Here is a 25,020-nt window from a genome sequence, read left to right as displayed (position 1 = left end):
GAATTATTTTTAAATAGAAATAGGAACTAAACATACATGCATCAAATTGTACCTTCATTCACTGACATGAGCACACCTCCAAACAAGTTAATACAAGGGCAAATACATGAAATATATACAAATAAATGTACACACCCAAGTAACAAGCTACAGGCTCACTCACTATTTCCTGAAACCAAAATCTTCACATAAACATACTGCCAAATGCAGCAAAAAAACAATGTAAAGGAACATACATATACATGTATGTATAAATACCAGAACCCAAAGTGACATGTAGCCATATAACATAGGTGCTTACATAGTATGTTTAAAAACATGGCCTATTCAGAAATACCCCAGACAGAAACAAATGGTGATCTACAAAACACCCAATAATATTGTAAGCTTTTCACTACCAGTGAAAACTCAACAGTTCACCCTAAAATTGAGTTTAATAAAATGCTTACACCTTAAAGAATAGAAACAGAAAAGGAAACCTGATTCTAAAGCCACCCACCACTGCCACTGAATCTCTTATAAGTTGAAAATGTGAAGACAACTTCGAAGACTCAATACAAACACAGAGAGGGTGGTGACTCCTATCTAAAACAAAGATTATTTACTAAATGAAATCACTGAAAGTAAACAGAGAAACATTCTGTAAGGTGAACTAAATTCTTTTTACTTTAAAGGCCCTGCTAGAGACTTGCTGCTGCTCTAATTCATTACTTGGGGAGGCAAAACTAAAAAAGCTGTTGGTGGGTTCAGGTGCTGTGGGAGAACCCACAAAAAATGGTCTGAACTGAAAATCTCCATCTCCACCACCCCGATTTCGAACTGGTGTACTGTCCAAAGGAAACTTGGAGTTGTTCCCTAGGAGAAAAATAAGGGAAGAACTTAAGCATCTATTTCCTTACAGATCTTTTGGAACAAAAAGACAAAGTCATTCAATAAATATTGTAACAGAACTCAACTCCTATGAGATGGATAAAACATAAAGCTTGGATAAAGAAAAGGACTATGACGGTCCCCTCCCCTGACCACAGTATATATACCATACCTTCTTCTGTGTGCAGTTTCCAATGATAGCCATTATCTCATCACCAAAAGTAATTTAACGCAATGAAATACTTTAGTAGAGCTAGAATTTATAGTACCACAATTTCATTCATTATCTATTAATCTATACCAAAGGAATAACATATGTATTCGTGTGTGTGTGTAAACTTTTGTTTAAGAACAAATCTTTTTTTAGGATTTCCATAAACACTCTGGAAAACATATGACAACCATGAAAACCTGGCACATATTTATGACCCGAGATCAATTAGAATAGCCTTAAGAAAAATTGTACAATAGATCTAATAAAATAAGCATTTAACAACTTCCACTGAACGCATCCTTGGCTTTAGTTACATAACTAAAGGAGAATGCTGACTATATCTGCTTCAAGCCAACGATGGTAGCAAGAGGTAAAAGTATTAAAAAGGTAAGTGTGCACAAAAACAGGAACCGGTAAGAACTGGTGAAAATGAAAGAAATTGAAATAAATGTGGACCGTGACAAGGAAAAACTAAGAACACCTATAATGCCCACAAACAATAATACTTTGATTGACTAAATTATATGATTAACTGGAAATTAAGAAGAAACTTATTTTTGTTTCGATTCCCATAGCTGATATTTTTCATCTCATTACTTCATGCCTTTTCTAGGACATCGTCTCCTCCCCCACAATAAAATTCAAAAAATGAGGTTTTATAAAAATCCAGCTCAAGAATTTTTACTTTTTTGTGTGCCAAAATTTATTAATAGCATAGTAAAATCTATTGGATTCTGTTATATCAAGAGTAGTATAAAGGGGAGAACTCAGGAAGAGATACGAGATTCATTGCATCTGACAAGGCATCTAATAAGCAGAAAAGCTAGACTGTACATTTCCATGGGGCAGTAATCCTATCTGGATAATCTTTATATCCTCATTGCCTAAGATTATGCCTAGTAGCCTGGCACATGAATCATGTTTGGTAAATATTTGATGAATGTATGAATGAATAAACAGAAGAACAAACAAACCAAACAACCGACAATAACTTAAGTACTGTACAATCAGTATTGTCACGTGAAAGAAACTAAAACTTGGCCTTCTCAGAGGATAGCAAATACTTAAGAGTGTGGGCTCTGAAGATAGCTCTGTGACCTTGACCAATTTATTTAAACTTTATGTTCCTCAGTTTTCTCATCTGTAAAATAGGGATGATGATAATAACACCTACCTCATAAAGTTTTGAAAATAACACAAATACATGTAAAGTTATAATAGTCTCTAGCACTTAGTAAGGAATCATTAAATGTCAGCTAATATTATTATTATTACTGCAACTAAATAGCTTTTCATTTGAAGTGGCAATTTGCAACTTTAATTTTGGAATTATTTACTCTGTTCAAATAAATTGAAGATGTAACTTAAATGTAAGCAAATAAAATAGATAAAAGTAATGATGGGCAGGTTGACATGCGGATGAAGAACTTAGAGCCTACTACTCCTCTAGGTCTCTGGAGTCTCCACTAACTGCTTGGAATTATGCAAGGCACAGTGTGAAAAATCACTGATTTAAAGAACAGATATTGGATATTACATGTCATTTCTTACCTAATGGGAAGCCAAAAACACCAGACTGTGCAATCATAGATGGTTCAAGGGTACCATCTTGGTTAGCAATAGTGATATTTCGTAGCCTAAGGCTATCATAGAGGCCTTGGAGCTTTTGATACTGGCGATTTCTCTCCATAAGTTTCTCAGAGATGTCACTGAACTTTTTCTTGTATTCTTCTAGCACTTTCTTCATGGAGGTGACCTCCCCTTTCATAGAGGTCAATTCTAAATCCTTGCTCTGTATTTGCTGAGTATATATCTTCTCCAACTGTTTCAGATGGCCCTCAGCCTTGCTGAAATTGTATTCTTGATAGAGACGCTCCTGGTGTACCTGTCCCAAGACAGAAAGGAAAGATTTAAGGTAATAAATGCAAAGTTGTATATTTTAACTTTATATTGATACAAACACAGAAAGAAAAGAAAGACACACATACTGAGATGTTATTACTTTAAAGTTTAGAACCAGGTTAAGAAGCAATTAGGATGTACAATAGGATGGTTATTATAGAAAATAATACGCCATGTCACTAAATGCATAGAAAAAAAAATGTGGAGGAATATTCTCAAATCACTACAGACTACCAAAAGGTATTTGTTTAACCTTAACAAGTGACATGTAGCCCAAAGGTTTCTAATATATAATACTATATTTCAAGTAATCCATAGTGTGGATAACAGATTATATAAGATAGCCCGCCCCCAATTATCCCTGCCTCCTAGTACTTATATCCTCCCCTTGAGTGTGGACAGGACCTGTGATTAGAATACAGGAAAAATGACAGGATATGGCTTCATCAGTACATTACATGAGAATATAAGGTTTGTCTTACTAGCACACTCTCTCTCTTGCTGGATTTGTGGAAGCAAGAGGCCAAATTGGAAAGGCCAACAGGCAAGTAACTAAGAGCAGCCTCTGGGCAATAGCCAGCAAAATACTGAGGTCACAGTGACTTTAAGTATAGACTTTACAACCTTCACAAAAATTAACTCGAAACTGATTACATATCTAAATGTAAAACACCAAAACTATAAAATTCCTATAAGTTAACATAGGAGAAAATCTAAATGACCTCGGGTTTGGTGGTGACTTTTTAGATAAAATACCAAAGGCACAATCTATAAAAGAAATAACTGACAAGCTAGACTTCATTAAAATTAAAAATTTCTGTTCTGCAAAAGACAATGTCAAGAGAATAAGAAGACAAGCCACAGACTAAGAGAAAATATTTACAAAAGACACATCTGGTAAGATATGTCCAAAACATTTTCAAAAGGCACATCTGATTAAGAACTCTTAAAACTCAACAATAAGAAAACAACCCAATTTTAAAAAATGGGCCAAAGACCTTAATAGACACTTCACCGAAGAATATATACCGATGACAAAAAAGTGTATGAAAAGATGCTCCACATCATATGTAATCAGGGAAATGTAAATTAAAACAATGAGATACGACTACATACCTATTAGAATGACACAAATTCAGAACACTAACAACCCCAAATACTGTCAAGATGTAGAGCAAAAGGAACTCTTTCATTGCTGGTAGGAATGCAAAATGTTATCACCACTTAGGAAGATAGTCCGGCAGTTTCTTACAAAAGTAAACATACTCTTGCCATACAATCCAGCAATTGTGCTCTTTAGTATTTACCCAAAGGAGCTGAAAATATATGTTCTGCATACAGATATGTGTAGCAGTTTTATTCATAATTACCAAAAGATGGAAGCAATCAAGATGTCCTTTAGCAGGTGAATAGATAAATCTAACAATGGAATACAATTCAACACTAAAAAGAAGTGAACACTATCAAGCCATGAAAAAACATGGAGGAAACAAATTCATATTAGTAAGTGAAAGAAGTCAATATGAAAAGGCTACAAACTGTATTATTCCAATTATATGACAGTCTGGAAAAGGCAAAACTGTGGAGACAGTAAAACTATCAGTGGTTGCCAGGAGTTGGTGGTAAGGAGAGATGAATAGGTGGTGCACAGAGGAATTTTAGGGCAGTGAAACTACTCTATATGACACTGTCATAGTGCATACACATCATTATATATTTGTCCAAACTCATGGAATGTACAACCCAAAGAGAGAATCCTAATATAAACAATGGACTTTGGTGGGTGATAGTGATGCGTCAATGTAAGTTCATCATTTGTAACAAATGTACCACTCTGGTGGGGGATGTTGATAATGGGGAGGCTGTGCATGTGTGGGGACAGGGCATATAGGAAAACTCTGCACCCTCCTCTCAAATTTGCTGTGAACCTAAAACTGCTTTAAAAATAAAGTCCATTAAAGAGAATAAGAACAGGCCCTCAGTCTGATAGTTCATTAGAAAGTGAATGCTGCCAACAACCACATGAGCTTCGAAGCAGATCCTTCTCCATTCAAGATTCAGATGAAACTGCAGCCCTTGTCAACACGTTGACTGCAGCCTTGTGAGACCCTGAGCAGAATCCATGCGTAGACTCTTGATCCACAGAAACTGAGATAATAAACATGTGTCGTTTTTAGGCCACTAAATTTGCTGTTTAAGCCACTAAACTTGTTATACATCAATAGACAACTACTACACACAGAAACCAATTTTGGCTTATCTTTGGATTCACTGTCCTTTAAATATTGACAGAAAGTGAAATATGACCACTCTTTTTTTTAACCATTTTTTAATTTGCCCATCCTATATAGTTTGATGTAACTCTACCAAGTCTGGGTTACCTGTCCCTATAATGTGGTCCCATAGCACTTTCTACTTCCCTATCATTATCGGCATGAAAAACGTATTGTAAATGTTTGGGTTTTTTCTTTATCACCACTAAACTGTAGCCTCCTTGAAGCTCCTTATATATTCTTCATTACTGTATACCCAGCACCTAAGATGGTGCATGAGATATAAGTGTTTCCTGGCATTCCTGGCATTCAAAAAACTATATGTTGAATATATATATATATATATATATATATATATATATATATAGAGAGAGAGAGAGAGAGAGAGAGAGAGAGAGCGAGAGAGAGAGAAAGAGAGGGAGAGAATGACTAATAGGAAAAAAAGTGAATAAATGAAGTAGAGAAAAATCATTTCTGGCTACTAGTTCATTCACTGGTTTCCACCACATCTGAAAAGATGAGAACAATACCACATGTTCATGTTCAATCAATACTACCCCCCCAAATTGGAATCTACTTTAAGACAGAATGTCTATTCATTCAGTCAATAAGTATTTACTGAGACTTAAGACCAGTAATGATGGTCACTGAGGACCCAGAGAAATACAGGAATCAAAACTTGACCTAAAGAGCTCTCCTAACTAGAGAAGATGAACAAATATATAAATAATTACAATACAGGATAAATAATACAACAAAGGTAAGCATAAGAAGATACAGGATCATGTAAGAGGAACACCTTACCTAGAAAAATATAATGATAATAGTTACTTGACAGATGACAAATAGAACCTTTAAGAAGCATTATTATAAATGCATATACAAGATATAACAATATACTCAAGGACATGATAAAAGTTCTCCACAGGAAGGCCTTTCTAAGAAGGAGCCAAAGGCAGAAATCAAAAAGGGAAAGAAATAAGTATGTGAATTTGAAGATAAAAATGCTCATCACAGCATTTTTAAAAATAACTTACAAATTATGATACAATCCAATCATTAAAATTATAACTACATAAAATACACAAAAATTTTAAACTTCTGTATGTCAAAAAAATCAATGAAGAGTAATAAAAGATAAGTGGAAAAAAATTTTCTAGCAACATCTGAGTTAAGTATATGTATAGAAAGAATTCTTTCAAATCAGTAGGGAAAAAACTACAGCAACTAAAAAAACAAACTGAAACAGGCAATTAATAAAAGAAAAATACATTAAAAATACAAGAAAATGTGTTCATCTAAAAGTCATCCAAGAAATGAATATTCAGAGAGCAATAAGATTCTATTTTACCCATATCTAATTGGTGAGTAGAAAGTATGGAGAACAAGCACCCTCCTACACTTCTTAAGGGAACACAAATTGACATGATCTAACTGGAGGGCAACTTAAAAATACTACAATTTTTAAAACTTTGACATGTTTAAATCCACTTTCAGGAACTTAAACTTAGCAAAATATTAAGGATATGAATTTAATGATAACTGCCCATCACAGCATTTTTAAATAATGGAAATAAATTATGATATATTATGACCATTAAAATTATGATTATAGAATGGCTAATTTTTAAATATTTAATAAAATACTCATAACAGGCATAATATATTATCAATTTACCTGGCCACTGAAACAGTGTCTGTGGTATTACCCTATTTTTGTACAGACAAAATATATTATTTTGCCTATATACAAAATATATAGACTATATATATACATATATATATATATTTATACGCAGAAAAAGTCTAGTAGGGACTTCTCTGGTGGTCCAGCGGTTAAGACTCCACACTCCCAATGCAGGGGGCCTAGGCCCAGGGAATTAGATCCCACATGCCACAACTTAAAGAGCCCGCATGCCACAACTAAAGATCCCGCATGCTGCAATGAAGATCCTGAATGCGGGAATGAAGATCCCGAGTGCCGCAACTAAGACCCAGAGTAGCCAAATAAGTAAATAAATAAATATTTTAAAAAGAGAGAGAGAGAGAGAGAACACACATAAAAAGAAAAAGTCTAGCAATACACAAACAAAAATATATCAACACTGGTTATCTCTGAGTGATGGAATTATGGATGATTTTTTATTTTCTTCCTTTTGGATTTTCAACAATAAACATATTACTTTAGAAAAAAAGAAAATTTATTAAAAATAAAGTTTTCCATACATTCATTAAAAAATAAATACAAACACAGTGAAGGAAAAACATTAGAAGCTTTCACATGTGCCTCAAATCATACCCTCCAGAGAATCTAGCCTAAGCACTAACCTGATACGTCCAGAAGGCCAGCGCTCGGGAGCTAATGTCCAACACAATCTCTGGTCGAAGTCCCGCCAATACCATGGCTTTATATTCCTCTGATGGACTGAGTTCTGTGCGGACAATATCTAGCTTTCCAGAAAGAGTACTGTTGCAGGCAGGGCAGATAGCTGGTGAACGACTAAACTCACCACTGCCATGCTGATCACAGAATATATGAGAGCAGGCAGTGACCCATGCATAACCAGAGAGTTTGATGCGACACTTGCGATAGTTACAAAGCAGCATGTCTTCACACAAAGACATAATAGATAATAAGGTTTCCAGATGCTGAAAAGAATCCAAAAAAGGGGTAAATGAAAAAGTCAAATTGCAGTAAAATTAAATAAATAGATAAGTAAAACGTTTTTATTCTATTAAGACAAAATAATGTACCTTTTATTAGGCTTTTGTATTTATTATAATAAATATATAATATTGATTTCAGTCACCCAAAAATACTGGGTTCCTTCTTTGTGCAAACCACTACCAAGGCCATGAAAAAACTTTTTAAGGAAAAAGTTAAAGACATAGGTGGTTCCACATCTTACTTACAAGTCAAAAATATATGTTCATGGAAAAAAATGGTTTAGGAACATTTACAAAGTACAAACAAATAAAAATTAAATTAGTGCTTTTTGCCATTCCTCAATACCTAAACAAAAATCCAAATTTATTACCCATTCATAGTTCGCTAGAATATTTTAGTATCCCTTCTCACACTTGGAAGATATAAAAGTCCAGGCACTGATTTCAGGCATTCTTTATTTTAAGTTACGTTTTTAGGTTTTCATATATGCTGATTCCTCAGATTCTTTACCTGTGCTGCCTTGACTAAAAAAGAGTAGTAATCTGATAGTATTAAATGGAAACTAACCTAATTCATCCAAGTAGTTGACATTATGAAGCCTGAAAATCTATATAAAAGCAGATTTTATCACCAATTAAACAACTCACCTATTAATATAAATACTATTCAATGCTGCGCTTCTATTTCAAACATTTGTAAAAACATATAAATACACAAGTTATTTTTCAATATAGTGTTCACTGTTACTGGAGTTTTACTAATCCAAACTAGGCAGCAGTATTCTGAATATACCAAAATTAGTCATATATTGTATTAAAATAATAGTAACACACCAATTATACACCAAGGGAAAATGGTCACATTTATGAACTGATAAATTCCGTCAAGAATGTTGCCTTGGTCATAGTGGTGGACAAGAATGCTCTGACATCTTTACCCCAAATGCCCCAGCTGAGAGTGTCTCCACAGGCATAGGCACCAGGCGGCCGGAGTTATGAGGCCTATTTTCCCTCCGGCAGGGCAATATGCCGAGGGGTAGCAGAAGAGATGGAAACAGTTTGGAACCTGAGCCCCTTCTCAGGCAGAGCGAGAAGCGCAGCTAATTCCAAATTTCCCACAAGGTGGGAGAAAGAGCCAATTTAGTGAGCTGTCCAAGTCAGCGAGGACAAAGTTTTGAGGGTTAGCTTAGACTCACGGAAACTTCAAATTCGCAGCCCGCTTTCCACGCTCGAAAGAGAAAATACTAACAACACTAATACCAATAAAATTTCTAACCGGAGGCGCCCAGGAAAAGCGCGGGAAAACGCCGTTGCCTCCTCAACTCCACGACGAGCGACGATTCGCCACGGACGTCGCCACTACGTCTGAGGGCGCATGCGCGGAGTCGCCCAGGAGCCTGCAGGGGACTGAGCGCCCGGGTTCCCGCCGCTCAGGATCCTGGGACCCGCCGGGCTGTGGCACCCGCGCTGTGGGCGGTTCCCGGTGGTTCCCCCGCCCCCCCCGCCCGCCCCGGGTACGTGCCCCTCAGAGAGCGAATCTGACTGGGCCTGGCCTAGGTTTCCCACTTGGGAGCCCCGCAGATACTGTCATCGTGTGCTCTTTTTCAGCCCTCGACTGGCACAAGAGTGACATAGCTGTCATGGGCCTAACATTTGAGGTCAGAGCAGAGTGCGTACAGTTGAGAAGCTAACAGCTTCTGAGTACCCGCAGGTGTTTGTCCTGGGAAAATCTGGGGAGTACCGACTGGGCAACAAAGGCTTTCTAAGTATTTAAGGGAAAAGTCCCCAAAATTGTGCGATACCTATAATTTGACACCTAACACCTCTGTGTTGAGGTAGACTCTGCCATTTTTTTTTATCCATCTTGAAATAGACATCTTTCCAGCTTTTCCACATCCTCTGTATAATATTAAAGAACTTTTCTTGATTCAGAGTTTGCATTATGAACATTCATTGCAGCTCTAGGAACGAAGTGATAGGATCGGGTATCACAGCTGTTTTGAGGTTATCTGCCCGTGTGCTTTCCTGGACCTGCTTGTAATTGTTTAAATATCTGTACTGGCTTTATCCTAATGCTGTTACCTGTCACATTTTCTGTTCTGTACATACTGTATGACTTTCTGCTCAATCTGTGAGTCTATTAGAACTCATATTAGAAATTAAGCCAAGCTTGAGGGGTTCTCAGGATACATGCCTTAATGCTGTCTTTTGTCGCCACCTTTCCAGATTATGTGAAAATAGTATGAATTAGTAACAGAAACAACCCAATAAATCAGTAACACAATGGACACTAAGCCCTGCAAACCCCTTTATGGGTTGTGAATCTGTATATTAAACCTTTCTCCTTCAAACAGAAACCTATCCTGATTAAACAACTTTCTGCTCGTTTTTTGTCTATTTGCAACTAGTTCATAGTAATCAGGGTCATCTTGGCCTTTGTATACTTTTCCTAAAGCATCTTCTGACAGTTTAGAATAGAAGCTCAATTCTAGTGGTACAAAATAGGTTTGAAGAAAATTAGGGGTTCATGTGTAAACCATGTAATCCTTAACATGTTCTGGTTATCTGAGCCTTTTGTGCATTTTCTGGTTTTTTTTTTTTTTTTTTTTGCAGTACGCGGGCCTCTCACTGTTGTGGCCTCTCCCATTGCGGAGCAGAGGCTCCGGACGCGCAGGCTCAGCGGCCGTGGCTCACGGGCCTAGCCACTCCACGGCATGTGGGATCTTCCCGAACCGGGGCACGAACCTCTGTCCCCTGCATCGACAGGCAGACTCTCAACCACTGCGCCACCCGGGAAGCCCCATTTTCTGGTTTTAACTATGCCAAATGTAGAAATATTACTTAAAGTACAATAAAAGGGTATAATCTCATTTCAAGTTATAAACACAAAGCATTCAAATTCTACCAGTACCTAACTTTATGATTCTAGCCAAGTTACCTTTGTGCTGCAGTATGATCCCTTCCTGCTTCTTCATCAATATCGATTCCCCAGTGATACTGATTCCCCAAACCTTAGTGTTACCCACACCATTTTCTCTCTAACTCAGTTTCCAATTTCCAACCCATTTAGCTAAAAGCCTGTATGAATTAAAACACACACACACACACACACACACACACACACACCCCACACACATTTTGGGATGGGGGGAGAGAACCTGTTTTGCCAGATAGGAGAAAAGGGGGGTGGCTACAAAGTCTTAATATCCCAGTAGACTGGAACACCAGGAATTGACCTGTTTCTTGGTGGCATGTTGTTGGCAAAACTAGTAAAGTAGTCTTGTTCAGGCTTGAGGCAGATGCAGGCCTCTGCTCGACCTGTGACCCTGCCTGGACTGCGCGCCTGCTTGCACACCTAACAACTGCTGCTAGCAAGTCAAGCGGTGCTTACAATAACAAAGGGAGTGGGTCTTGGAATTTCTGGAGTCCTGGGGACCTGGCCAGTCCTCCACGGTCTGGAACATCTTGTGACTCACATGGTGAAACCAACAGCATTGTTGAATCCAGAACTGCATTTTTGCACACAAACTGATGATACCAGTTTGAGGCCAGGAATTATAAACGGAAGCCCCCAGAACTCCAATCTGAAGTCTCACCTGTGGGGTGGATGCACCATCCGGGACCCTTCCTAATTGGGGCTCCAGATTGCTGTCACTTGGGACTTTCCAGTTGCTGTTTGGATCTGGAAGTAGGTGTCGGCACAATTCGGTGATGTCTATCCTGTTATGTTTCTCTAATATTCTTATTCCTTTCCTTCTAATGACTGTATATTAAAATTAAGTTTAATCACCTTCCATTAAAGAATTGATTAAAGCTGTTTATTTATGTGAAACAAGTGGTTATTTTGCCAGCGAATCCAACAAACCTTAAAACTGAAAGCAGGCTTTCAGCAAAACACATGTCCTGTTCTCTCATGACAGACAAAACCTTCAATGGCTCATTTCTAAGGTGCTCCTGGGGATGAGACCACTGAAATCAATCAAGGCTGGGATACAGAGACCCATCGACCAAAAAGAGCTCTTTAAAATATTGGTTTTTATTATTAAATATCAAGCTTATCAAAAATGTATGTTAATATGGTGTATCACATTGATTGATTTGCATATATTGAAGAATCCTTGCATCCCTGGGATAAATCCCACTTGATCATGGTGTATGATCCTTTTAATGTGTTGTTGGATTCTATTTACTAATATTTTGTTGAGAATTTTTGCATCTATATTCATCAGTGATATTGGTCTGTAATTTTCTTTTTTGGAGTATCATTGTCTGGTTTTGGTATCAGGGTGATGGTGGTCTCATAGAATGAGTTTGGGAGTGTTCCTTCCTCTGCAGTTTTTTGGAAGAGTTTGAGAAGGATGGGTGTTAGCTCTTCTCTAAGTGTTTGACAGAATTCACCTGTGAAGCCATCTCGTCCTGGACTTCTGTTTGTTGAGAGATTTTAAATCACAGTTTCAATTTCATTACTTGTGATTGGTCTTTTCATATTTTCTGTTTCTTCCTGGTTCAGTCTTGGAAGGTTATACCTTTCTAAGAATTTGTCCATTTCTTCCAAGTTGTCCATTTTATTGGCATAGAGTTGCTTGTAGTTGTCTCTTAGGATACTTTGTATTTCTGCAGTGTCCATTGTAACTTCACCTTTTTCATTTCTAATTTTATTGATTTGAGTCCTCTCCCTCTTTCTCTTGATGAATCTAGCTAATGGTTTATCAATTTTGTTTACCTTCTCAAAGAACAAGCTTTTAGTTTTATTGATCCTTGCTATTGTTTTCTTTGTTTCTATTTCATTTATTTCTGCTCTGATCTTTATGATTTCTTTCCTTCTGCTAACTTTGGGTTTTGTTTGTTCTTCTTTCTCTAGTTCCTTTAGGTGTAAGGTTAGATTGTTTGTTTGAGATTTTTCTTGTTCCTTGAGGTAGGCTTGTATAGCTATAAACTTCCCTCTTAGAACTGCTTTTGCCGCATCCCATAGGTTTTGGATTGTCATGTTTTTGTTGTCATTTGTCTCTAGGTATATTTTGATTTCCTCTTTGATTTCTTCAGTGATCTCTTGGTTATTTAGTAACGTATTGCTTAGTCTCCATGTGTTCGTGTTTTTTTACGTTTTTTTCTTTGTAATTGATTTCTAATCTCACAGCATTGTGGCCAGAAATGATGCGTGATATGCTTTCAATTTTCTTAAATTCACTAAGGCTTGATTTGTGACCCAAGATGTGATCTATCATGGAGAATGTTCCATGCGCACTTGAGAAGAAAGTGTAATCTGCTGTTTTTGGATGGAATGTCCTATAAATTTCTATTAAATCTATCTTGTCTATTGTGTCATTTAAAGTTTGTGTTTCCTTATTAATTTTGTCTGGATGATCTGTCCATTGGTGTAAGTGAGGTGTTAAAGTCCCCCACTATTATTGTGTTACTGTCAATTTCCTCTTTTATAGCTGTTAGCAGTTGCCTTATGTATCGAGGTGCTCCTATGTTGGGTGCATATATATTTATAATTGTTATATCTTCTTCTTGGATTGATCCCTTGATCATTATGTAGTGTCCTTCCTTGTCTCTTGTAACATTCTTTATTTTAAAGTTTATTTTATCTGATATAAGTATTGCTACTCCAGCTTTCTTTTGATTTCACATGACATTTGCATGGAATATCTTTTTCCATCCCCGTACTTTCAGTCTGTATGTGTCCCTAGGTCTGAAGTGGGTCTCTTGTAGACAGCATATATATGGGTCTTGTTTTTGTATCCATTCAGCAAGCCTGTGTCTTTTGGTTGGAGCATTTAATCCATTCCTTTTTAAGGTAATTATTGATATGTGTGTTCCTATGACCATTTTCTTAATTGTTTTGGGTTTGTTTTTGTAGGTCCTTTTCTTCTCTTGTGTTTCCCACTTAGAGAAATTCCTTTAGCATTTGTTGAAGAGCTGGTTTGGTGGTGCTGAATTCTCTTAGCTTTTGCTTGTCTGTAAAGCTTTTGATTTCTCCATCAAATCTGAATGAGATCCCTGCTGGGTAGAGTAAGCTTGGTTGTAGGTTCTTCCCTTTCATCACTTTAAGTATATCATGCCACTCCCTTCTGGCTTGTAGAGTTTCTGCTGAGAAATCAGCTGTTAACTTTATGGGAGTTCTCTTGTATGTTACTTGTCATTTTTCCCTTGCTGCTTTCAATAATTTTTCTTTGTCTTTAATTTTTGCCAATTTGATTACTATGTGTCTCGGTGTGTGTCTCCTTGGGTTTATCCTGTATGGGACTCTCTGTGCTTCCTGGACTTGGGTGGCTATTTCCTTTCCCATGTTAGGGAAATTTTTGACTATAATCTCTTCAAATATTTTCTCGGGTCTTTTCTCTCTCTCTTCTCCTTCTGGGACCCCTATAATGCAAATGTTTTTGCATTTAATGTTGTCCCAGAGGTCTCTTAGGCTGTCTTCATTTCTTTTCATGCTTTTTTCTTTATTCTGTTCTGCAGCAGTGAATTCCACCATTCTGTCTTCCAAGTCACTTATCTGTTCTTCTGCCTCAGTTATTCTGCTATTGATTCCTTCTAGTGTATTTTTCATTTCAGTCATTGTGTTGTTCATCTCTGTTTGTTTGTTCTTTAATTCTTCTAGATCTTTGTTACACATTTCTTGCATCTTCTCGATCTTTGCCTCCATTCTGTTTCCGAGGTCCTGGATCATCTTCACTATCATTATTCTGAATTCTTTTTCTGGAAGGTTGCCTATCTCCACTTCATTTAGTTGTTTTCCTGGGGTTTTATCTTGTTCCTTCATCTGGTACATAGCTCTGTGCCTTTTCATCCTGTCTATCTTTCTGTGAATGTCTTGCATGTTCTAAAACTACTAAATCTTCTCACACAACAAATATCAGTTGGCCATAATTTTAATTCATTGTTTTTGAGATGTAAAGGTAATACACATACCTTGTATTAATTCATTTTAACAGCCAAATGCTACAAACCACAATTTATTCATTCATTCTTCTAATGGATATTAGTTCCAGGCTTTTACAATTAAAAATACGACTGCAATGAACTTTCTGTACATGCCTCCTTGAATACACATGTCAAGAATTCTTATAGAATATAATACTCAAAGAGCAGGTATAAGCATCTTCCAATAAACTAGATGTTGCCAAACCATTCTCTAAAGTAATAACATAAATTTCACTGCCACCAGCAAAGATGAGAGCCCACTACTCCAGCCTCGGCAACATTTTAAGTGTCAAGGTTGTTTTGTTTTCATTTTTGCCCATCTGATGGCAGTGAAATGGTATCTCAGTGTTGTTTTAATGTGGAAATCTTTTATTACTAGTTAGGTAAAGCATCTTTTCATGTGCATTACTACTCAGCATCCTCATCTATGAATTGTCCATTCATATCCTTTGATCATTTTCTTGATTTAAATGGAGACTTCGTCAGTTACATGATGTGCAAATATAAGTTTGAATTTTAGTGTATACAAATTTATCAATCTTTCCTTTTTGTGCTTTGTGTGTACTCTAGTGTCATAGTCTTTGCTTTTCTACAGGTTTAAAGTTTTGCTTTCCATTTATAGATCTTTAATCCATTCTTCCTAAGAAGCCTGGATAAACTCTGAAAGTACAATTTGTGCTTACATATCACTTATACCATTTAACTGCAGGTTACTTTACCTTTCAAAATGGTATTTTTACCATGAAGTTTGATTTTGATCTAATTCAAATATTTTAAGTACATATTGGCTATATTATTTATGCACCATGTTTCTCTAAGAGCTTCAGAGATAATATTCTTCCCCCCTTATTATCTTTGAATCTGTCAGCATCATCTACTCTAAAACTAATTTGATACTTATATTTGTTTTAATAGAAGAATCTAAAGAATAGGTTTCATATTCTAACGGAAGTTATTATAGTTGCATACCATTTGTGTGATTCTGGCATAAGCACAAGTATTAAATTTCATTCCAAAACACAGTGAAGTATACCAAACTTCCAATATTTGGATGTATATTTTGTATCCCTTGCATGTTAAATATACCCTCATGGATGTAAATAAGGAATATAGAGCAAAAAAATCTGTAAAGTATAATTTAGCCAAAACAATTGAGAATATTTCAACATTAAATATAAAGCAAAAAAAAACCAAACAGGGCTTCCCTGGTGGCACAGTGGTTGGGAGTCCGCCTGCCGATGCGGGGGACACGGGCTCGTGCCCTGGTCCAGGAGGATCCCACATGCCGCAGAGCGGCTGGGCCCGTGGGCCATGGCTGCTGAGCCGGTGCGTCCGGTGCCTGTGCTCCACAACGGGAGAGGCCACAACAGTGAGAGGCCTGGTACTGCCAAAAACAAACAAACAAACAAACAAAGACTTTTTAATCATACTTGAGTGGTATATGCAATTTAAATCAATGAAAATTTCCAATGAAATGTACATAATAAAAGATTTCCTGCTAAATATTAGTAAGCTTTTATATATCTATTCCTCACATACACAGTTTGTTTTGGCAGCCATTCTTCATTGCCTCTTAAAGGATCAAGCATCATAATCAGATATTAAGTAGACTCATTGGTATCCAGATAGTTTATACAGCAGAGTCAAAATTTAAGTCCCAGTTATTCCATGTAAATGTCTTGCTGAAATGCCATTAAAATGGTTGTTATTCTCCAGGGATTAAAAAAACCAAAATTCTATGGAGATTTTAATTAACTTCAAATATTTTTTGAGTATCTATTCTGGGCCAGGCATTACAGATAAGCAAGTTATCCTACTTTCATGGAGTTTACAATCTAGCAAACAATCAAAGAGTAATAGAAGAAAATATTTTACTCTGTTTTTTTGCTGCCTCTTACATTTTTGAAAGTTGATTCTATAAACCATTTCTGGTGAGAAAAGTCAGTGTCCGTCTTTAATTTGAAGAATCATCTACCTTCATGCTGCAAAGAAGAAGATATTTTTAATACTTCCCTGAAATGTGTGAATAACTACTCAATAGAAAACTGAGTAAACCATTTAAAATTTATACATGAATGACTTCAGAGTATAATGTTACAATAAGTCCCAGAATCAACTGACTAGACCTCTTTCTTTCATAGCCCTAGATCAGTGCTATTCAAAAGCAATTGCAATCAAAACGTTCTCTATACATTAGATCCTCATGTTTTAAAATTAGTGGGGTTTTTTTAATCACAGGTATATTTTCTTAACCTAGAATCACCACCTGCTTTGCAATTGTTTGACTCCGCAAAAATCAGATGGCACTAACGGACAGCCAACCCATCCTCATGGTGCCCTGAGTGAAGACAAGTCAGCTTAGATATATGACAGACTAAAATCCCACTACTTAAGGCTCCAAGCAGTGAGAGGAACAGCCGTCAAATATTATCTCTAATCATTTTAATAAACATTTTAATAAATGTTTTAAGAAACATCACTATAATCACTACATCTAACTTTTTAAAAAGTCAGTCAAGAACTAGAACCATTAAGTAACAACTGGACCAGCTAGATAGACAAAAAGAGGAATTAGATGATAAATAAATTAGTGCCAAAAACAAGATTAATTAAGAAAATGTTATTGGAACAGTTATATAGGGATATACACTATAGACCTTATTACCATAGTTTGCCTAATTCTGGAACTAAATTAGGCTTTGTGTGCTAGGGGTAAAGATGATGAGGGATAGAGCAACTGGCAGAAAGATGCCATAAGCAATAAAAACAAAGATTTCTGATAACCTCTTAGGCAGATGTCAGAAATTGCCAGGTAGTCTAAGATAAATATAAACGTGGACTCTGATGATAAAATAGCTAACATCTATTGAGCATTTACCACATGTTAACAATGTTCTAAGCCCCACACATTTATTATCTAATTTAATCTTCCAAGTTAAGTATTATTCCTTTGAGTCAGGTACTATAATTATCACCTTCTAAGATATAAAGACCCTAAGACTCTGAGATGTTAAGAAACTTGCCAAGGTTACATAGCTGCTTAAGTGATACAGAATGGGTTTGAACACAGTCTGACTCCAGAAGCCATGTATAACTACTATGCTAAGCTACCTCTCAACATCTTTAGTTGACTTTTTAAAAAATGAAATTTGTAGCATCTTAGCAGCTAGCCATGAAGTCACTAAGCTGAGTTCTCACAGATTCATATGTATGTCAAATTTCTCAATTTCAACATAAGCCTTACCATAAAACAAAAATGCTATTATTATCTATTGTATATGCAGGACTTACAGCTCCCAAGAGTTCCAGGCTGGGAAAGAAGTGATACTCCAACCTAGTCTCCTGAAGTTTCATTTCTGCAAAAGACACAGCCAAAAGCTAAAAAATTATTTCAAGTGATGTTACTTTGAATTATTCATATTTCCTATATTTCACCCTCATATGTAACCCCATTCTGTGCTGAAACTTGCAGGTACAAGAATATGAGCCTGTCCCATCTGGGTTGCTTTAAATAACTTTAAATTACACATGAATATCATAAAGTCAGAAAATACTGGTTAACAAGGTCACCCATACAACCCAATTCTAAAGACAATAATCCCTAGTATTTGAGTATATCCTTTCAAATGACTTCTCAAGTAAACATAAGCATATAAAAATGTTTAAGCAGGAAAAGGGTTATACATATTGCTCTGTAACTTGTTTTTAAATTAATGTATCATGAATACTCTTCCATTTCAAGAAAGACAAAACCAGTATCACAACTTTTAGTGATTATATAGTATTGCATTTTATTACCTTGATTTTAAAATTGACTTAACCAACTCTGGGGTTCTCTTAATCTTATATATAGACCAACAAAATAGTGATTAGTTTAATACTGTCAAGTTAAGTAGTTAATAGAATTATACCAGTTATCAGTGTTTTTTCTGTACTGTTTGAATTATTAGATTAAGGATTCTAGACCCAAGTTCTGTCTATCTCAAAGAGATATCACAAAAGATCAAAGCACAACAAAATGTTGTAGTAGCAAATTCATAATTCAAAGATTTAAGAATTACCTAACATCACAGGCTAGATTTCAGTAAAAATTTCAAGACACAGAATTCAATTCCAGGTGCTTACCCTAGCTTTAGTCTGCTCAGAGCATGTGTTTAATCAGGGCGATCAGCTGAAACATGAACTTAACATGCGTTTCATCATGGCAAACTGCAAATGACTGACTGGTAAAGGACAAACCACCACCAGCTCCTCATCCCTAAACCAGGGAAACTCTGTTAAGGTTAGAACTAAGGCCCCTTCGACTACCACTAAGTTTCAGCCACTAAGAAAACTGAGCCCCTGGGGACTTCCCTGGTGGTCCAGTGGTTAAGAATCTGCCTTCCAATGCAGGGGATGCAGGTTCAATCCCGGGTGGGGGAACTAAGATCCCACATGCCGCGGGGCAACTAAGCCCGTGTGCAGCAACTACAGAACCCACGTACTCTGGAACCCGTGCACCACAACTAGAGATAAGTCACGCACCACAGTGAAAGATCCTACGTGCCACAATTAAGACCCAATGCAGCCCAAAAAATAAATAAATATTAAAAAAAAAAAAGAAAGAAAATTGAGCCCCCAAAATTGCTAGGTGATTAGAAATTCAAATGAAGTAAAAATGAAGGTTTTCTTTTATACTTACCTGTGGTATCAAATGAATCCAGCTTGTATCTAGGAATCAAGTTGAGCTATAGGATTTATCAACTATCTGGCATCATCTCTGGAAAATAAAAAATTAATAAATTTAAAAATATGCAGGGGCTTCCCTGGTTAAGAAAGTGGCACAGTGGTTAAGAATCTGCCTGCCAATGCAGGGGACACAGGTTTGAGCCCTGGTCCAGGAAGATCCCACATGCCACGGAGCAGCTAAGCCTGTGCGCCACAACTACTCAGCCTGCCCTCTAGAGCCGGCGAGCCACAACTACTGAGCCCACGTGCCACAACTACTGAAGCCTGCGTGCCTAGAGCCCGTGCTCCGCAACAAGAGAAGCCACTGCAATGAGAAGCCTGTGCACCTCAACGAAGAGTAGCCCCCACTCGCCGCAACTAGAGAAAGCCCGTGCACAGCAACAAAGACCCAACGCAGCCAAAAATAAATAAATTAAATAAATAAATCTTTTTAAAAAATATGCAAATGCTCTGACTATAAAACTTGAATGCACATCAGCCTACTCCACACCAAGTCACACCCATATAGCCTCAAGGAAAATTAACCTCAAAGAAAACTGTTCATTCTTTACTTGAATCTCCATTCAGCAGTATAAATTGACCCATCTACTTGGAGGATGTCATCAAATGCCCAAACTCAGTATCAGACTAGGGCAGGACTTCTGTACAAGCTCCGCTATTTGTATAAATTTAAAAGTTTGGGTAAAACTGTGCGATAAATCTAACCAACCTCTGAAAGGTTATAAAAGTCAACAGTCTAACAAAAGAATAGGTATGCAAAAAAGAAGGAGCCGTGTGCTGGCTGCAAACAGCTTGGCAGCCATGGGATAAATGGCATGGGTTACTGCCAATCTCTCCAAGTTCACAGGGTATGTGATTGCAGCAAACACTTGTAACCACCACAGGATAACCACAGTCACTAAATTCACAAAATCCTTTCAAAAAAAAAGGAAGGAGCTAAGAACTCCTAAGAGTCAAATAAATGAGAAGTCAACCTAAAATAGTCAGCTTTTTTTTCAAAGCATGTTTCAATTTCATTTGAGCCAGTGTCAATTATACTTAACCTCTACTTCTGTTAAAGTTTTATCAGAATAAACTAAAGAAAACCTTCCCTTGACATAGCAAATTTGAATTAGCATTCTTTGGAGCACAAATCGGCCACAAGATGGCACTGTAAGAAAGAGGCTTTAATTTGTTCTCCCAGAGCTTGAGTGTAACCTGAACTTTTAGGTGAAACAGACTGGACACAAAGCTCATCACCTAAAATGATGAGTGAAACAGACTAGACACAAAGCTCATCACCGTAAGCAACCTTCATACTATTCCCTACTCTTCACCTAATTACTAACTAGAAAATTTTATTACATTTAATGATCATTTAAAATTATTAACTACAAGTTACACAGTTATATTTTTATCATGTTCCTTTTCATGCAGTAATGGGGAAATTTAAAACTCCACAATCTCAAATACAATCTAGCTAGAAAGACAACACTCATGAAAATTAATGTGTATGGTAAGTACAAAATAAGTGGGAGAGAGAACCAAGTAATGTTAAGAAGAATCATTGGTCAAGGAAGCCTTCATGAAAAAAAAAGGTAGGTCTTGAATGAGCCTCAAAATTGCACTTAGAATAATATTTATTATATATATATGAGAGTTGCTAAGAGAGCAATCTCAAAAGTTCTCAACACAAGAAGAAAAAATTTGTAACTAGGTGTGGTGATGGATCTTAACTAGAATTACTGTGGTAATCATTTTATAGTATATACACATACTGAATTATTATGTTGAACACCTGAAACTAATATAATGTAATACATCAATTATATCTCAATAAAAGAAAAATTGCACTGTCCAATAGGTTAACACCACGTACAGCCTAAATTTAAATTAAACTAAAAATTAAATTCTTCAGTCCCATTTTGATTGCTCAATAGCCTCACGTGGCTGATCGCTACCAAACTGGATAGTACACATATAGAATATTTCCATCATCACAGAAAGTTGTGTTGGACAGCAGTGCCTTAAAGGGTGGGTAAGACTAAAATAAGCTGACAGAAAGGAAGTAGTAGCTATCGTTCTTAAATATTCCTACAATCTGTCAAGAACTACTGAAACCATTTCAAACTTTACAACAAAAGTTTTTCTCATATTTACAAGGAAATTTGAGGCTCAGAGAAGTTAAATAAATTTCAAAAGTCCGTCTAGCTATTAAAAGCTAGGATTTAAACCCAGTTCTGTCACAACTCCATATTTTCACTTCACAATGCCACTTCCTACATGAAATAAGAAGCAGAGCTACAAAAGATGGTTTGCTTTAGAACGTATTAAGAATGGCATACTGGCTCAATAGGTCAGAAAGAAAATGAGGTGTTTTAAGTAACTCAGAGATATAATCAAAGTGTTATTTTACTCCTTCTTGTCCTATACTTGAATGGTGCTTTAATTATTCAAAATGTATTGGAGATCAGCAGCATGAGAAATTAACTAAGGGAACATAGGAAGCAAGACTTATTGCGAGATTTCACCATTTCTTATTGTGGGAGTTTCAACATTGTCTAACCTCAAAAGTCCGTGTCCAAGTACTTCTTACACAAAGATAATTATAGATTTAAAAGTGTAACTTCTCTATTTGTCTCATCTCACAAACAAAACCCAGATTGCAAAGGGCCTGGTCTTTGTGTCCTTGGCATGTAGCACAAAGCCTAGCACATAAATCCTGATGATATATGATGCCTTTCCCAATGTGTGATGCTCCCTGCAGGATTCTAGTCACGCTTCAGCAAGTGTTATTCTACCACCTGAAGGCCACTGTATATTTACTGAGTTGTTTAGGGAGCTAAAGTAAACATTCTGTAAATACCCCATTAACAATCAATGACCTGCTCATTTTGTTTCCTGTGGTAATAAGTTCTTCAAAGGACTGGTGCTCAGAGGCAAAAGGTACATTTTACATGTGAACAGATGCTTCATGAGGCCTGATAACAAACCACAAATTGCTAATACTGAATCAGCTGATGCTTCTATTTTAAGCTTATGTTATCACTCAATTTTACTCAGTTCCATTCCAACTTACTCAGTGCCTACTGTGTATCTCACACTATGGGATACAATTGTAACTCGACGAACCTATCTTTTTTAGATAGAAAAGGCACATATACATGTGAAACAGAGAACACTTTAAGGCATCTTATCTTGGTCAAAGTTCAAGTACTTACATTTATGATCCCATCAGCGTTCAACCATTCCTACTGAGGATGTCCAGATCCAATCCCCCTTGATTTTTAGGGGTCTGCAGCAGATGTTACAGAGGCTTTCACACTGCTGCTTCTGGGCTGGCACACACGGTGCTGAAGACCTCGGCCTTCCTTCCTCAGTGGATTCCATCTTCAACCTGAAGCAGAAGGAAAACAACACAAAACTTTGTATAGGAAGTAAAAGCTAAATTGGTTGTTTGGCACCGTCCTCTTCTAGAGACAGCTCTGTAAGGCTGTACTATCAGAACAGACACCCACATTTTATTTCCAATTCGCTGTCGGTTATTTTAGCCAAGAATACCGATTGTTTTAACCTCTTAGTGCAGGAGGAATCCACTCAGAGCACATATGAAATGAAAGTGGTGAGATCAGAAACACTGACTGATCATACAGCTCATCCCAAGAGACCACCATTTCACCCAATCCCAGTCCCACTGCTGGTGGAGCAAAATAAGAATGAAATAAAAATATAGTACCTGAGGGCTTTGGGTCAAAACAGCAATAAGGAATGATTTAAAATCAATATGAAAAGGCAACAAAACCTACTCTGTTAACTTCATATTTTATCTGTTTCATAATACTTTGCCTATCTTGGAATTTATAAAGCACTGTCCATATATGTCCACATAGTACCTCATTTTGCAAGTACTACGTCATCTCCATTTTATAGGTATACAAGCAAGGTTTAAATAAATGGCAGGCAACTTAGCTTAGTGGTTAAGATAATGGATTTTGAAGTTGGACAGAAGTGGATTTGAATCCTAGCTCCCCCATATATTTTCTGTGACCTGGGGCAAGTTATGCAACTTCTCTAAGTCTCAGATTTCCTTTCCATAAAATAAGGACAAATACCACCTACCTCTTAGAACTGTTGTGAAGATTAAATGACATAAAATAAATATAAAATACTTTGCACAGTAGCTGGCATGTAGTTAAATGTTTAGTATGTTGTTTCTATTAAGTGTCCAAGATCAACCAGCTAATAAGAATGCAAATATTCTGCCTAAAATTCACACTTTCACAATAATCTTGAAGCCAGGAAAGTCACTCATATACTCATAAATGCCCTTCCAAATCCAAGATTTGTGTCTTTTAAGAAAAAAAAAAAAGTTTGCTTTCCCCTTCCTTTCATTCTTTACTTAGCAATGAAGATTCCAATGTATTTTAAATAAAATTACTCCATAACAACAAAAGCATACTTCCATTGAAAACTGATTTTTCTCCCAATCAGCAAAACCTCCTAACTGGAAAACTAGATGTTTCACAAGACATGACCTGGGCCTTTTAAGACTTTTAAAATAGCCTTGGAGGAATTCACAAAGGCTTCCTCTTTTATTTTGCATGTTTACAGCCCCCAAAACATTTCCATTTTTCCTAACTTAATGCTAAAATATGAGTTTACTCACTCAACACCATAATTTCAGAAAGATATCCAGCCCGTACTTTGCCAAGTAAATATGGCAAGCATGCTCCTTCTGCACTTGTGAATACGAAGACCATGTGGCTTCTCTGATTCACACTGTCATTCCTTCTCAACATTAAATATGTGTTCACAACAAAATAAACCATCCCTTACTTAAACTGAAGTGGGCAAGGATATATTCACATAAAGGCCATCAGCATGGTTTTGGTTTTGATAGAAAATCCTTTATTGTTCAATCAAGATATTTAGGGTGCTGGTTTCTAGTCATCACTATGTGCACAAAATAACAGGAAGTACTGCATATTTAGAGTCCTTATAAACAAGAATATATCAAAACCCAACTGAAATGTCACATGTTGACAAATGACTTATGTACAAGGTTTTTCATTTTGAAAGGAATAACAAGATTGTAAACCACCTAAATGTACACCAACAAACGTTAAGTAAACTATGGTATGTACATACATAGATTTCTATGTAACCATGTTAAAGAATGTGGACCTTCTATATTTTCTCACTTGGAAACACTAAGTAGGAAAAGTAAGATACACGGTAGAGTATGTATAGAAGAGGGGTAACTACATATATTTGCTTATATACGCATAAAATATCTCAGGAAAGATACACAAGAACTTATTAACACTTACTGAGGAGGGGAATCAGGCTTAGGAGACTTCATTATGTACACCATGATCCCTTTTGAATTTTGAGCAATGTGAATGTATTACCTATTCAAATAACATGAATTTAACAGTAAAGCTTGAGAATTATAAG

The 25,020-nt window shown here is 36.5% G+C and overlaps 1 protein-coding gene and 2 non-coding genes across 3 annotated transcripts; all 3 read right to left on the bottom strand.

Moving 5' to 3' along the window:
* Window positions 1–652: 652 nt before the first annotated feature.
* On the bottom strand, window positions 653–7,884 carry CCNB1IP1 (cyclin B1 interacting protein 1). The gene is made up of 3 exons (XM_065872827.1): window positions 7,588–7,884; window positions 2,636–2,969; window positions 653–855 (listed from the first exon to the last, which is right to left on the bottom strand). Exons 1-3 carry the CDS (start codon window positions 7,882–7,884, stop codon window positions 653–655), a joined length of 834 nt encoding a protein of 277 aa, XP_065728899.1.
* A 9,247-nt stretch (window positions 7,885–17,131) lies between these two features.
* Window positions 17,132–17,279, bottom strand: LOC136119726 (small nucleolar RNA SNORA79). The gene has a single exon (XR_010655687.1). It is a non-coding gene; the product is annotated as a small nucleolar RNA SNORA79 (small nucleolar RNA).
* Window positions 17,280–18,990: 1,711 nt separating this feature from the next.
* Window positions 18,991–19,067, bottom strand: LOC136119739 (small nucleolar RNA SNORD126). The gene has a single exon (XR_010655698.1). It is a non-coding gene; the product is annotated as a small nucleolar RNA SNORD126 (small nucleolar RNA).
* Between the last annotated feature and the right edge of the window lie 5,953 nt (window positions 19,068–25,020).

This window comes from Phocoena phocoena, chromosome 2, assembly GCF_963924675.1.
Source record: "Phocoena phocoena chromosome 2, mPhoPho1.1, whole genome shotgun sequence".
NCBI classification, from domain to species: Eukaryota; Metazoa; Chordata; class Mammalia; order Artiodactyla; family Phocoenidae; genus Phocoena; species Phocoena phocoena.
This window is presented reverse-complemented; position numbering and strand designations above follow the sequence as displayed.